At 30.5% G+C, this 15,925-nt stretch overlaps 1 protein-coding gene across 1 annotated transcript; it reads left to right on the top strand.

The window, feature by feature from the left end:
- The first annotated feature begins 4,770 nt into the window (after positions 1-4,770).
- LOC111041526 (uncharacterized transporter slc-17.2-like) lies at positions 4,771-13,954 on the top strand. Its single transcript, XM_022325807.1, has 9 exons — positions 4,771-4,789; positions 6,511-6,710; positions 7,354-7,587; positions 9,411-9,600; positions 10,167-10,291; positions 10,815-10,964; positions 11,038-11,170; positions 12,455-12,699; positions 13,742-13,954. The coding sequence occupies exons 1-9, from the start codon at positions 4,771-4,773 to the stop codon at positions 13,952-13,954; spliced, it is 1,509 nt and encodes a 502-aa protein (XP_022181499.1).
- The last annotated feature ends 1,971 nt before the right edge of the window (positions 13,955-15,925 follow it).

The raw sequence follows: 15,925 nt of genomic DNA, 5'->3' as shown, positions 1-15,925 counted from the left end.
GGGGGGGGGGGGGTATTATTATTTTTCCCGCTTCAAACTGCAACACTATTATCGTAGTCGTACGACTGCAGCAGCTGTATAGTCACAGTACCTAGTTGTACCTACCTAGCTGTTACCTCAGTGGCTACCATGTACATGGGTCTTGTTCATCGGGCTGGAGACAGAATGACAGTGGCCTTCGTTTTCGAGACGACCGCAGTCGGTATGGGCGGCGGGACACGGTATTCGGAGGTTAGGAAACCAATTATAATAACGCGACATCGCCGCCATCGTCGGTATACCTACAGTGCATTATGAAAATATAAGATTGATATTAATTATTATTATCAAACAATGACGACGATTCCGGTGCAGCGCTCGTGTGCAAGTGGCGTATTGGCACGCACAAACTGCGAATCGCGATTATTAGCATAATAATGACACGACGTCGCCCGTTATACCTATGTGACATTACCTACCCACTTAGGCAGCGGTCGAGCAGGCGAGAAACTATCATTTTAATTTTGTCGGAGTACAACAACTGACTAGCTAGACTATTATGTGGGTACTGTGGTGACGTTTGTGCGGAATTCATAATATGAGCAACTCAGTGGTGCTTGCCTACGGCGGCATAGGGTGTCCGGGCTGCCCCTGCAATTTCCGGGAGGTACCGATGAACCGAGTCTTAAGTTGCAGCAGATGAGTTACAAATATTGTATTTTAAAAAAATTTCTTTTGTGTATCGCTATAATATTACCATTTACCTATAGAGATATATGTTCCCGACATTGGAAAACCTATATACTAATATACTATATAAAGACTTGAGACAGACGACGGTTACGGTTCGCATTTATGATTGGATGTTACAACAATGTTGTGTTATTTTTCGATTTGTAGCTAGGTGGTGTAATCCTACAGGATTGTAGATGAATAATATTTTTTTTTAGTTAAATTTTAATTTTAATGGTATTGTAAATACTGTAGATTATTAATTATAAGCAGATAATTCAGACTGTTTTAAGAAATGCACAAATACTTCATTATTGAGCCGGAAAGGGCTTGTAATTGTGTAGGGTTTTTTAGGTTTATTAAAGTAGCACCTGTTATTAGCTAGGCGGCCATGAAATCTAGTCACTCCTATAGAGCAACTAAGCCTACATTATATTTTTAAAAGTTGCTAAGATTGTAAACAGCCTACAAATAGCTGACTAATACATATACCATCCATCTAAACAATCCAAACCCTAAAATAATTAAAAAAATATTTAAATTGAGCCTTAATATAGAAATTGAACATTTAATAAATGTTGAACTACTTAAGAATAACATGCAAAATTAACTCAGTCAGATTTTAACTTTAATGCTTATAAAAACAAATAATAATTCATAATATTATGTTATCCATATAGATCCTTGTCTTTACCCTCGTCGTGAAGTCTTATTACCGAATAGTTTCTTCAATCAAGCCCACTTATTTATCCCTTTATCTGTTGTGCTTTTTTTAAAAAAAATATTTTATACAAATTGTATAAATTAAAAATATAAGAAAAAAAAATTATTTTATATCTTTAATATATTTAAATAGTAATTTAATAACAACTTATGTGGCGTCATGTGTTACATTTTTAAGCTTTTGGACCAATTGAATAATTTTTTATCGACATTTATAGAAATAAAATAACAAATAAATCATAAATACAACATGGACATTTGTTGCTGAAATAAAATGTAGATTAACTACATTATAGAACTTTATACCTGAAATGTATTGACTGCAATTTACTTATTCTTCTGTCGTTGGGCGCAATTTACGTTGTCTTCTGTTATAGTGTAACATACTAATTACTGGTATTTAAATAACTACACATTACATACGTCATACATATTAGGTATATTTAAGTTCAAAACCTTGTCAATAAGCGAAAACAATTTATTTGATAAATGTGTTTTGCTGGAAGTAAGTCCGAATAAGAAGAATAATGAAGAGTCAAGTCTTCGATCTGTTATTTTTTAAAACAAATATCCTACTATACATAAAATATGCAATCAAGAGTCTGTTTTGTATTTTATGAATAAATTGTAGACTCCAAATGAAGTCTGGTATACATATTATATTATAATATTAATTAAACACTAGTGCCCAGCATTTTACATTCGTATTAATACTATAATTTTTCGTTGAATTTATTCTCTGAATCTATTCAATTAATTTATATTAGTTGGTCGAAATGTGACAAAAATACAATTAATTTTAATGTATTAAAATATTAAAAATGTCAAAATAATAAAAAAAAACCCGAGCATGTTATAATGGTAATGCGTGGGGTTCGGGACTTATTGTACACAAATTGTAGGAAATATGGATGCACATATGCATTTAAAATAATCGAAATATGCTCTAAAATATGTAACTGGATAATTTTTTAATGGCAATTAAAAAATTTGATTTGTTCATTTTAATTTACACAATTTTTTTTTATTGGTATTTTTTTGACAACAATAACACTATAAACGATAAGTCGATAACCGATATTATACGCAAGAACAATTAAGTATTTTCGTAGTTGCCCTGTCCTGACTAGTTCTATGATTCGGTATATTGACCGACGCATGAAAGTAAAAAAAAATAATGTTAACCTTCAAAATAAATTTACTTAAAATAAAACGAAAACTGCGTATATATGCTATCAATAAAAATTAAATTACCAAAATTTGTCAAATATGCGTTTTGTTCGAAAAACGGCGAAATATGCGAGAATATGCAATTAAAATTATTGTTCGTCAATCCGTCATGACTTTAAATAAATGTATATCTTACTAAGACTATTTTGCAGTCATTATTAAACAATATGCAAAAGCAACAACTAACAAGTCCCGAACCCTAGACTAATGTGTATTAGATTCTTTTTTTGGAGCAATAAATGTATCGATGTGTGTTTTTTTTTAAATGTTGTTTTGTGTCTGTGTAACATTAAGTAGTTGGTTCGATTTTCAATTTTATTATTTTTGTTCGGTGTTAAAGTGAATCTAGTTGATGCATTCGAGAGGTTTAAGTTTAAAATAACCAGTTCTTTTCAAAAGCACCAGGAAATACAAAAAAAAAAGAATTAAGGAAAATCGGGAATTTTTTACGCAAATCGGTTTTTGACAAAATAAATTTTGGTTTTTGGTGCAACTCTAAAAAAAAAATTACTGTAGATACATTCAACTTACAGTGGATGTTTGTATTAAAATTCTACGATTTCATAACATCATATACAATCTTCAATATATTTAGATCATGTAGTTGTGTTATTTATAAACGTATGGAATTTTCGTGTAGTATTAGTTTTTTTTTAAATTATTGAGGATAGAAAAATTTTTGATCCTTAAAATACTTAAAAATGTAATACAAGGTTCTCCGTAAGTTGCTGTTCGTGGAAATTAAAAAAAAGTTAATTGTAAATCCACAGTAATTTCTTACGAGCATTTGAAGTCATGTTTATAAACATTGGATATTTATTTGATTTCTCGTGGAGTGATTTTCTTATTTTGATATTCAAAAACGAATAATCTCAGATATTTAAAATATACCTTATAGTTTTTTCATTATTTTCTATACTTGTTAAAATTACCAAAATATTTTGACTTGTCTTGAGCCGTTTTCTATAAATTTCAATACAATTTTGTTTTTTGAGTGAAAAAGCTTACAAATTGAAAACAAGGCTCCTAATTTTGTTACAATAGCAGTTGAAAAATATTAAAAATGCAACATTTAAAGTTCAAATGTTGACAACATTTATTAAAATTCAAAACGTACTAATTATTTTGTAGTTAAAATGTTAAAAGTGTATACAATCTTCAACTTTTATAGCTAAGGTTTGAAAATTTAATACAAGATTCCACGTCAGTAGCTAATTCTGTAACCAAAATAAATACAAACAATATATAACACAGCTATTTATTAGAGTCATTTTAAGTTAAAATTTGGATGGAATTACATATTAAAGTCAGCAATAACAATTTTAGTTATTTTGTTGTAATTTAAAAATATTATTCGTATTTACCGAAAACTTTTGGAGTAGGTATATTATTATATTTTATATACACAATTCCATTTTCAAATGCAATTTTTTTGAATTTATTTTTACAAGTGATTTTTATGAAGTAACGTTATTAAAATAAGTAATGGATACAGACTGAAGAGTGTATAACAAAAACTATTGGCTACAATATTCGAGAAAAATTAAAAATCAACACAATTTATGTATGAATTTGGAAGTTTTAAATAGTAATCTCTAATATTATTAAAGATCCTTGGAATCAATACTTACACATTTTGTTCACGTATTACATTAACCCATTAACAATGTACCTACACCATCAATGTTATACCTATACTCTATATAATTTATATAATAATTAATAGTATACCTAATACTTGTTGGTCGTTATATTTACTTGTCTTGTTATTATTTTTTAAAAATGTAACTTTATTTGTAAAGCATCAATATGAACGAAAAAGTAACCTAACGTGATAAAATTGATGTTGGGTAACGTGAATATCATTTAAGTAAAAATATTTAATCTAATGTGTAACGTAATTGTATTACTTTTCAAAAGTAATTTACCTATCACTGGCTACAATATTAATTTGACTATTCATATAATAATAGGTAATTAATGATTTATGGTATGTAGTATAATATACATCAGATATCTACAGACGTAAAATATTTCCGTGGTTACGGGTTATCTTAACGGAAATTGTTGAACAGCAAAAATTCTGTACACAGATTGTCTTGCAAAATGCCCAACCATGAACATCGTAAGTACTTATTTGCTTCATGCGGCTAACCAGCAAAGGCGTTTACTATTTTTTATTTTAGACATTTTAACAATAATACACTTCAAATATTAATATATAACTCAAACCAGTGGCATATAGTGGAAGATGTGAGCAATGGACCATTGTCCATAATAATGTTTTGGTTCAAATCAAATATTTTATTTTTAATGTACAGTCCTGGACGAACCCCTTAGATATGAATATAACAATATTAAAATGTTTTTCAATTTCAACTAGACTCAAATTTTAGAGAGAGAAAGAAGCGTAGGTATTGTCAATGTGTATAAGGCGGATGATTGGAGAGTTGAGAAGGTAGTTTGAGGAAGATAATAGATTATGGAAAGTAACAGATGATTGCGGTGGGAGGATACATTGAACAAAACACGAGATAGTGATTTGGAGCTGTATATTGTATATGTAAATTGCTATAATTTGGATACATGAGGTAGGATTGTTATTGGATGAAAGTTTCTGACATCAGTAGAATCACTAGAATTCAATATTGGTCTAATAGAGCCAAATTTAAGGGCAGGAGGTGAGATACCTGAGTCAATTGATCGTCCAAATAATAACCATAATGGTCTTGCTAAAATAGATCGAACCATCGAAGTGTATTCAAAAAGCACCCGGGATGCCATCTGGACCAACTGCGCAAAAGGAACTTAAAAATTGGTGAACGTCACTGATCGAAAATGTGCATTAGACTGACCGAGTGCTAGAAGGCTGGGTGAAAATAGAAGAAAAATATTTAGCAAAAAAGTTAGCTGTATCAGAATGATTTTTACTCTGTACACTATCGATTGTAGCTACACTTGAAAGTATATAAGGAGTAAAGCAATTTTTCTTAATGGAACTCTAAAAATATAAAATGTTGCGTAGAATAGAAAATTCTGCACGAGAGAGAGACAAAGTTATGGTAGCATTGTTTGGAGATAATTTTAAATTTAGAGCGAAGATGAGAGAAGCGCTTGTAATCAAATATAAGCTGGGACAATTATAATTTGTCATGACCTTGAGATTTAGCAAACATTAGTTATTTGAGATCATAACTGTAACATTCAGGGAAAGTAGTAGGGCAAAAAGAGATTTTATCAACGAAGTAAAAAATGTAATATTGAAGAGTAACAAGGAATATAGACATGGAGTCGTTAGGGGAGTATAACAAACAAGTTATTTTTCAATTAAAAGAGTTAAAGAAATTAATGACCTGTTGGTTATCTGCTTTGTTGAAGTTATAAAATGATTTTAGAGGTGCAATAAAATATATTTAAGTCATTATTGTAACCCCCATCCCGGTCACCAACATATTTTGTAAAACCAAGCAGATCAAAACGAGGATATAATAATAGATATAGGCGGGTGCAGAATTTTTTCGTTGGGTGTGCAGAAATTATTTAGTTAGTATATGCAACTATTCTTTGACTTAATTATTTCCTATACATCACCATACTCGATAATTGATATAAGGTTTTTTAGTTTAAAATATAATATCATGTTATACATTTTACCTGAAATTAAGAATTATAATAATATTTGTTAATAAATCAAACATTTTAAGTGGGTTCCTAGGTATGTAGAATGTGTACACTTCTTCGCCAAAACACTATTCTATATTTCTAATGGGCTCATCCTATTTGCACTGTCTTATGTATAAAATATTCGTTATATTTACATGTTGTTTATGATGTTTTTCAATTTAGATCTGGCCCCAAAGCCCAATTTATGGGGTTCTTGCCGTTTATCAATAGCGTTTAGTGTTTTTTTGGCTTCGGTTCATATGGCCCTTCTCAGGGATAATCTCGGGATAGCGTTGCTGTGCATGTCGAAGCCTAGCGGGAACTTAACTTGTGAACCGAACGACGCCATTGTGCCCACGCTGCCGTGGCTGAATCTTAAACAGGTACACGTCACAATGATCACATACTTACATGATGTTGTTTATCATAGGTACATAAATAAATGTATTTATCTGCATTCCTTGTCGTTGAATTTTCGTTTTAAATGCACGATACGTCACCTCTCAATACCTAGTCACCAATTATGTTTATTTTTAATTTTATAGTTGTGCGCACAACGCTGACGAAAATATACGTAAATCCGTTTGCTATATGGCATTAAGGCAGTTACCTAAATTGATTCTTAGCCATACCCTATAAGTTGGTATATAAATTAATTTTTTTGTTTTTTTTTTACGATTTTTTTATATTAGGCATACCTTACATTGATCATTTTTTGTATATTTTATGCGTTTTAGGTACTTTTTAATTTACATTTTATATTTAAATGAACATATTTTTGATTATTATTTGATAAATTGCTAACAGAAGTGTGGGTTTATGATTGTAATAGTGCAATAGGTACAAGAGTTAATATTGTTGGTAGGATTTATTGTTGATGTCACAACTAGTCAATGAATCGCGATCTATGAATTTTTTCAAAGTTTTCACTTAATAACGAAAATGTCTATCCTTAACTTTTTAGTTTTAAGTTATAACTATTTAATATTATTAAACTTGTATAATATTCACTTAAATATGATACAGAACTGCGAATTCGAATGGGACTCTGCGACTCGTGGACGAATTTTGGGCGCGTTCCTGTACGGCTATATATCGACGACTATGGTGGGCGGCTTCATTGCAAACAATTACGGTGCTAAAGTTCCATTCATGATCGCAGTATACGGAAACATCATAATTCACCTGATGGTCCCGTCGGCTGCACTGATGCATACAGAATTGTTTTTCGCGTGCCGTTTTCTTCAAGGGATGTTCGCGGTAAATAGTGTCGTTGGTTAAAGTCTATAGTGCGTTGATGGTACCTTTAATAAAGACACCATCCTCAGCGCAAAACATGAATGTGGTAAGGGAGGGGGGGGGAGTGAGGCCACTAAGGCAGTTGTTTTCAATCAGCTTATATGACGTGGTATGAGGACATTTTAAGTATGATATAGGGGGGAGTGTAGGACGCGATTGAGTAAGAAAATTGGAATTATTATTATTATAAAAGTTGACGGGAGTAAAAATAAAAAATAAAGTTGGTAACTTTCAAAACTGTTCATTAATTATTGACTATTATATGATTCATTAGAATGCTCAAAGCACTATAGTTTGTAGCCAGCAAAAAGATAAAACGAGTTATTTTTTATTTTGATTGGAATAATGGATAGGTACCAAGACTACCTACTAAATGTTACAAATATCAAGCATACAATTGACTTCTTTGTTCGTCTAAAATATTGTCAACAGTCAAAAGTATCACTAAACTTTAATACATAACAATGAATCCTCGTAATAAAAATAGATGATGAAATGGGTACTTGATGGATACCTACTAAATGGGTAATGGGTATAGATAAGTATAAATGAACACAAGCAAATAGTTTATTAATTTTTATAAGTCATGGTTATTTAATACCTATTCCTATTTAAGGTTATATATTTATTCCACCTGTAGATTTTCTTTCGAGTGTACGAGAAAATGTTCGAAATTAGTGGATGATAGGTACTCATGACAGTATTACTCGTAGGTCTGGTATATAAAACGGTTCAGAACCGCAGCTGCCTAAGATATTTTTCAGAAATATTATAATAAATATTAGACGTTTTTATTGGATTTATATGTTATAGGTATAATAATAGTACTTAACTAATAATTCATCTTACTGTTGTCTAAACTCCATCCTAAATTATTATATGGTAAGGTACAGATATTTTAAAGGTACAATTAAGACCACAATTTTGAGGACTGTATGCTGTACCTCTATTTTCTCCTAATTAATCTGTGCCGATATTTCCCCTACGTATACTAAGTTGATTTATTTGAAAATGACTTATAATAAATACAAATTTATACCAACATTCATAGATATAATTTGTTTCCAGCATCACTCAGCAAGTGTTTATGTTCACACATTTTCTTTAAATTATGTACTTATTTATTAAAATTCTGATTATCTTCATTTTTATATATGCGTAAGGACCTTGGACCATATATTTACTATCTTCAATTATTATTTAGATTTATAAGTACATAATCAGCTTAATAATTTACAATAAAAATAGTTATGGTGCTCATTTGAAAAAAAAAGTTGGTAGGTATCGCCACAGGGCATTCCTTATTATGGGTACTTACCTACCACAAATCTAAACGTTTTCCAAATTTAAAACCGCTTATATAGTATAATTGTGCTTATTAAATTTTACGTCACATCGAAGAAAACATTTTTGGTGACTTACTATTCAATACACATTTTGGGGGGACTAGTCCGCTCTTTCAAGTCCTGTCGAGTTCAGCCAGTGAGGGGTCTCATAGTAATGCACTGTTCAACTAGATTTTTATAGACATTTTATGTCACTATAAAATCCTGTTGTATAGATGGAATTATACAAAGAAACCTAAAAAAAGTAAATGTCTAATATAGGTAATCTAGCTACTTAAATTTTTAGTTGTTCAATTATAAAAATTAAAAGTGCAGTTGTATGTCAAAATACAAAGAGAGTGCATAAGAGAGTATAATAAATTAGCGCGTTCTACCCGTATTCCGTATACATAAATTGTATAATATTAAACAATTATTGCACCCGACATGATTTTACAGGGCTTGTTGGCCGGTCCGTTTTTCCAGTTGTTCAGTGCCTGGATGTCGGAAGACGAGGCATCGATTCTGCTTAGTTTCGGCTTCAGCGGTTATGCGTTCGGGACTATTATGATTTACCCGCTGAGCGGTGCATTGTGCGGTTCCAATTTTAACGGTTTTGGGGGATGGCCTCTAATATTTTACATACCAGGTAAATGATAAAGTTAGGTACCGCGGCAGATCTAAGCATCCTATAGATACAGATAACTGAGTGGTAAATGGTGATCGGAGGGCAAATGTCTGCGGTCTATTTTAATATGATAAACTAAGGGATTTTATTGTATTTTGAAATGAATTTAGTATAATGCTGAAGTATAGTGTATCCATTAATAATGCTAATTAAAAAGCTTCTTTTCGGATCTTATACAGATGTAGACATTTTCTAAATCGCAAAAAATAAAATACTTGACTTAGATAAATGTTTTTATAACCAAAGTTTTCCAAAAATTAGATTTACAAATTGACTATTTCGAATGTTCAAAAAAAAATTTTAACTAAATTTTTTTCAGTATGGAAAAATAAAAAAATAGTATTATACTCGAAGCGATCGAGTCAATAAATTATATGGAAAACAAAAATTAAAAATATTGTTCAAAACAAAAGTTATTTGATTTATCCGATCTTTATGTTCCACTCTGTATATACAGCCCAGTATCTGGTGTTCACATATACATTTTGAGTCTGTTATACATGATATAAAATTGTTACAAATTTCAGCGATGATATCTTCTCTGTTCATATTATATTGGCACCGATATTTGTACGACGTGCCCGACAACCACCCTTACATAACTCCAGAAGAACATGAATACCTATTACAAAACGTTGGTATATCCGATGAGGTAATAATTGTACATTAGGTACTAAGTACCATATTATTTTTAAGTGTATAATATAAATTTAAAAGGATGGCATACATGTGTGATTCTAGACATAGATACTTACACGATAGAACGACCCCACATTTTTATCATACATATAGAATACTGTGGTTGTTATACATAATATTATGATTTCCTAATCACGAACGAATCGATATAGTGCTGCTATGACGTGAGATCAAATTTCAAATTATTTCAGTCATTATTATAGCCTATACCTATTGTTAGACCACGTCTCACCGTTCTAATAAAAAAAAAATTATCGAAGACTCTCTGGGTATGGAAAACGAAAAGATACCTAGTAGGCGAACCTCATCTAATTCTCCACATAATACTACGACTCCGTAATTCGAAGACATAATGTACTCATTGTGATCTCGGTTGTGATTAAAGATTTTATTTACCTCTCCCTAACCGTTATTTTAATAATTTTTAAATAAAGTTTTTAATAATTTTTTGTAAATCACGTCCCTTAATGTTTTAGCCGTCAGTAATACCGTGGTTGTCCATATTCACATCAATGCCATTTATCGCGTACATACTGTGTTACTCGGCATTTTTGTGGAATGTGTTCACCATGATGAACATCATGCCGATGTTTTTGCAGACCATGCTGGGTATCCGAACTAGCGAGGTGAAAAAATACATTATGTTATGATTATAGAATTGTGATTTTCACTCTGAGTTTGTCTAATTATAATTTTCAGAGTGGATATTTGTATTGCATACCATTTATATTGACGTTTTTGACTCGAAATTTTAACGCTACAACATATCCAATAGTCAAACATTTTTCCGGGCTGTCGCAAACCGTGTGTCGAAAAATATACTGTTGTTTTGGTAACGAACTTATTTGCAATTTGTGACTAATAATGAATAAGTAATATTACTATTTTACTTTAAACTTACTTTAAACATTTGACAGGGAGTTGGCACCTACATTTTAGATGTTGTTACTTATTAGCTATTTATTATTATTGTACACAGGAGTCATGCCTGAAATTTGAAAGATATGGATTTAATTTCTAAAGGGTTTTAAACGTGACATATAATTTTTTTGGTTATAAAATGTTTTAAAGGGGATTTGATACATAACGTTTTTTGGAGTATAATATGCAATTTTCTAAGTGCGCGAGTGTTGTAGTCTGTAGATGTGTGCGTTTTAAGTACTAGTAAGTAGTAAGTAGTACCTATCAGTAGTTCATATATAGATAAGCATATTGTATAATTGTAAAGTGATTTAATCATTAGTATTCACTACAAAATACATATGTATCATCACTATCATGCTATCATCTCAAGTTTTGTGATACATTACACACCTGATACAAATATTTCTTCACTTTTCCTACATATTATGTAGTTTCTTTACTTCTTATATAGTTGGAAAATAAAAAGTGGATCATTACTACATAAGTAGAGTGATAGATAAGAGCCACTGAGAGGTAGAATGGAGATGCACATCATCTGTGATGATACCTATACTGGAATTACTTACTTATGACCAAGCCCGAATTAACAGGGGAGAGGACATGGACCTGGGCCCACAACGGACATCGAACAATGGTGAGCCCCTGACGGGTAGTCGGTCTCCTATAATATAATCTATGGATATGTTATTATTATTATTTGCCCCCCCCCCGGCCCAAAATTATCTCAATCCTCGCATGCCTAGGACATATCTATTTTGTGATGTTAGTGTACTGTGGAGCTGTTGTATCGCTCCAGCGCACTAGTACGCACTAGTCAACAAGTTAGAGTAAGAAACGAAAATAAGGTATTATTTATTTCGACCTAATAGCAATCATCTTTGAGCAATGGTATTAATTAAACAAGTTATATCTGTTACAATTTCTGAAATCAAAATGAAAGTTTGCGCGAAGTTCACTTAAAAACTACACTATCACATTTGTAAATGAATTTGTTGAGTGTAATATTAAACAAAGCACTGAGTACTGACACTTAAATTCTAAATATTACAACATTTTTAATTTTTTAAAAGTTAATATTTATAAAAGTGGAAAAGTCTTTTAGAATTTTGTTTAAATGGATTTTAAATAACATATTGTACAAGTATAGATATATATATATTTATACAACTATGTATTATTCGTTCGTTAACAGGGTGCCTAATGGTTATTACGTCACTCTTAAGCATAATCTATGAAGAAAACATTACCAAATTGCATATCATGGTCGCAATATCAATAAACTTGGCTCTAGGTGATTTCGCTTACAGTGGAGGCTTCTTTCCAACACTCCTCGATTTAGCTCCAAATTATTCTGGTTTGTTGTCCGGTATATCAACGTTTATCGCATTCTTGGTTGCCAGTCCATCGAGTGTAGTCAACAGCATCATTATTGAACAAGTTAGAAAAAAAAAAACCTTTATATTGTTACAGTAAAAGTCTGATCATCAGATCTTTAATAAAAAACACGTTTTTATTACACCCTTGCCGCGCTCGTTAACTAATCAGTACATTAATACAGATATCTATTAAATGCTATTTTTTATTTCAATTTTAGATACCTAATACAATTATCTAATCTTATAATCTATATATACGTATATTACTATATTTATTGATTTATTTTTCTAAATGTAGTAACTATTGTTACTGCGCGTACATTTTTTTCATAACAGGTAAAGAGTTTTAATAATATAAATAAGAGTGCTATTATTAAATACCTCTATTAAGCTTGGCTTGTGGCGGAGGAACATAGTTACAACGTAATTACAATTATGATACTATACAATTATTAACAATTACAGTTAAAAGTTATTTACAAAGGAAATTATGAATAGAACAAAATAACAAAATATCGATTAAAACAATTGGCTATTTATATAATGATAAATAAATATATAAAATAAAAGTAAACATAAACAAACTTGGTCTGTAACTGCGAACTCTGCAACAACGCCTCGATTTCCATAACACACCTACTCCTAGAATGCCCTAATCTAACCGAACAAAGAAAAATTTTTCCTCGCCTAACATTAAGAGATATTTTAAGTATAGACAATTTTAGCTATTTAATAACATTCCTTAAAATAACCAATCTATATAATAGAATCTAAATTTTTATATACTATTGTTACCTATACCATTATCACTATATATTTGTAATATACTATATTATCTTTATTTAAATATTATGATGATTGTAAATAACTTGTAAACGTGTTTTGTTCCCGGTTAATGACTTTAATGTCGAAGCCGTATTAATAAATAAAAAAAAATAATAATAAACAAACTTGGACTTAAATGCAGTTTTGATCATAAGTTTCCAAAATTCATTTCAGAACAAATTTTTTAAAAATGTTTACCATTTTTAAATGCATCTTTTTTTATATCAACAGTTTTACTTTTTTTGTATTATATTACCTTATGCTTGTTTATTTTGCAGAACACCAAGGAAGAATGGAACACGGTTCTATGGATAATTGTAGCCTCGTTTGCGTTCATAATGTTCTTTTATTTAATATTTGGATCAGCTAAATTGCAACTATGGTCGATTGCCAAAGTAGAAATGGAAATTCCTGAACCAGGAACATTCCGGTCAACAATATATACTGCATCCAAAAATATGTCGGTCTTACGTCCCTCACATATATTTTAAAATTATATGAAATTTTCAGTTACTATTTCGCAGTCGAAATAACATTTAACTTATAAATATTTCATTTAATATGACTTTTTATAGTACCTACTACCTACTATATTTTTGTTATTGTTAATAAACCATGTATAACTAACTAACTTTTACATGGTTTAATAATAATAACAAAAATAAAACTGAAGTAAGATAGGTGAATTCTGATTTCACTAACACGTTGAGCATAAAATATATTTATTACATTGGTAGTTTTTGAGTCGCACCATTGACATGATCCTACTATATAAGCGAGTGGAAATCTATTAAATATGAGGCATTACATCTAGAACGTTCACCCTCTACAGATTGTACCTACCTACACGCTAGTACCATCATTCAAAATATTGTTTTTTTTAATCAATGATGAACATGATATTAGCATAACAACAGCTATCAGCGAAAAAATAGCTTAAAGCAACGGACGGTGTTGCCAAGAAATTGTATATTTTTTAACTACGCATAGTTATGAATCTAGTGAATCAATTGACTTCCCCTGAAAAGAGTCTTTTCCTAATTTTAAATAAAGCTGTTTAATATAATGGAAGTCACAAAGTTAAATGTTCAGAATTTTTATCAAAAAATCCTAATGGTTCGTTTCAGTGACGCACGAGCTGAATCGGTATAGAACTATAGAACTATTACATAATTAAAAGTAAAAAGAAAAGTACCCCACCTCCAAATATTTGGATTTTGGAAATGAGCCAATCTTTAGTAGGTAGGTAGTCAGTCTTGGTTATTGCCTATTAGTCTATACCATTTTTTTTGGCAGGTACCTACTAGCTACTACCTAGGTAAGCACTCTAATACTTTCTGTTGTGTATTGCGCCAGTCGTACACTCTTTAAAGTTTGAAAATTATAATGTATTTTTAAGTATAAATTTAGCATGTAATTGTTGAGTCTAAATTCAAATAAATTAGTAAAGTAAACTGTACTAAGAATAGTATGAAAAATCATGTTACTTCAAATATTTAAACTTTATAATATGTTATTTCAACTGCAGTATAGTAATTGAAAATTCAATTTAATTTTAAAATAGAAAAATAGAAATTGTTAGTATTTTAAACTCAAAAACAATTTTTTTTCCAAAAATCGGAGTGAAAAGCATTATTTACACAATTTTATATTTAAAAGTATACAATATACAATTTGATAGATATTAGGTACTCGTCTTCCATATTTGTAAGTTATGGTTAAAAAACTTTAAAACTCTCGATTTTTGTGACAATCATGCTTTTGAGTTTAAATTCCTTAAAATACTAAACATTTATTTTTTCGTAATTTTTTTTTTTTAAGTGTTAGTTTTTTATACTCAACATATTAGTGAAATTAGAATTTACCTATCTTACTGGAAATAATGATTAGTTATTATAATGACAATTATTTTAAACCAAACCTTATCAAGACTCCAGTGTGCGCTTTTCACCTCATGAATGAAGAGGCAAACCGGAACCTTCAAGTTATCTGGGAAGTAGAAATACTTAGGTACGCATTGCAAGACACCAAAATATCTAGGAGAAACTTTTGATAGGACACTTACGTATACATCTCATTGTGAGAAAACTGCTTAAAAAGATATATATCCGAAATTACTTGATCTGCAATGCTGATAGGATGCAATGCCTGGTGTGCACAACCCCACACATTAAGATTTGAGAGTATCAGCCTTAATTGGTACTATATGCTTCTCCGTAGTGGACTATGCATGGTCTGTTTGTTGTCGATCAACTTTGACCAAAAAAGTGGACGTATACACTTATAGCAGTATGTCTGTTAGCAGGTATTGCATCTCCCTACATACATAGAACTGTGGCAACCAACCTGGAAAAACTTGAACAAACAGATGATAAAAGTCACCAAATTGTTTGGATAAGAAATACCCATTTTTTGCTTCAAGTCAAGGAAAATCTTCTTAAAGATGTCATAGATCCTAACAT

The sequence above is a fragment of the Myzus persicae genome, unplaced genomic scaffold (assembly GCF_001856785.1).
Source record: "Myzus persicae strain clone G006 unplaced genomic scaffold, MPER_G0061.0, whole genome shotgun sequence".
Taxonomy (NCBI): Eukaryota; Metazoa; Arthropoda; class Insecta; order Hemiptera; family Aphididae; genus Myzus; species Myzus persicae.
This window is presented reverse-complemented; position numbering and strand designations above follow the sequence as displayed.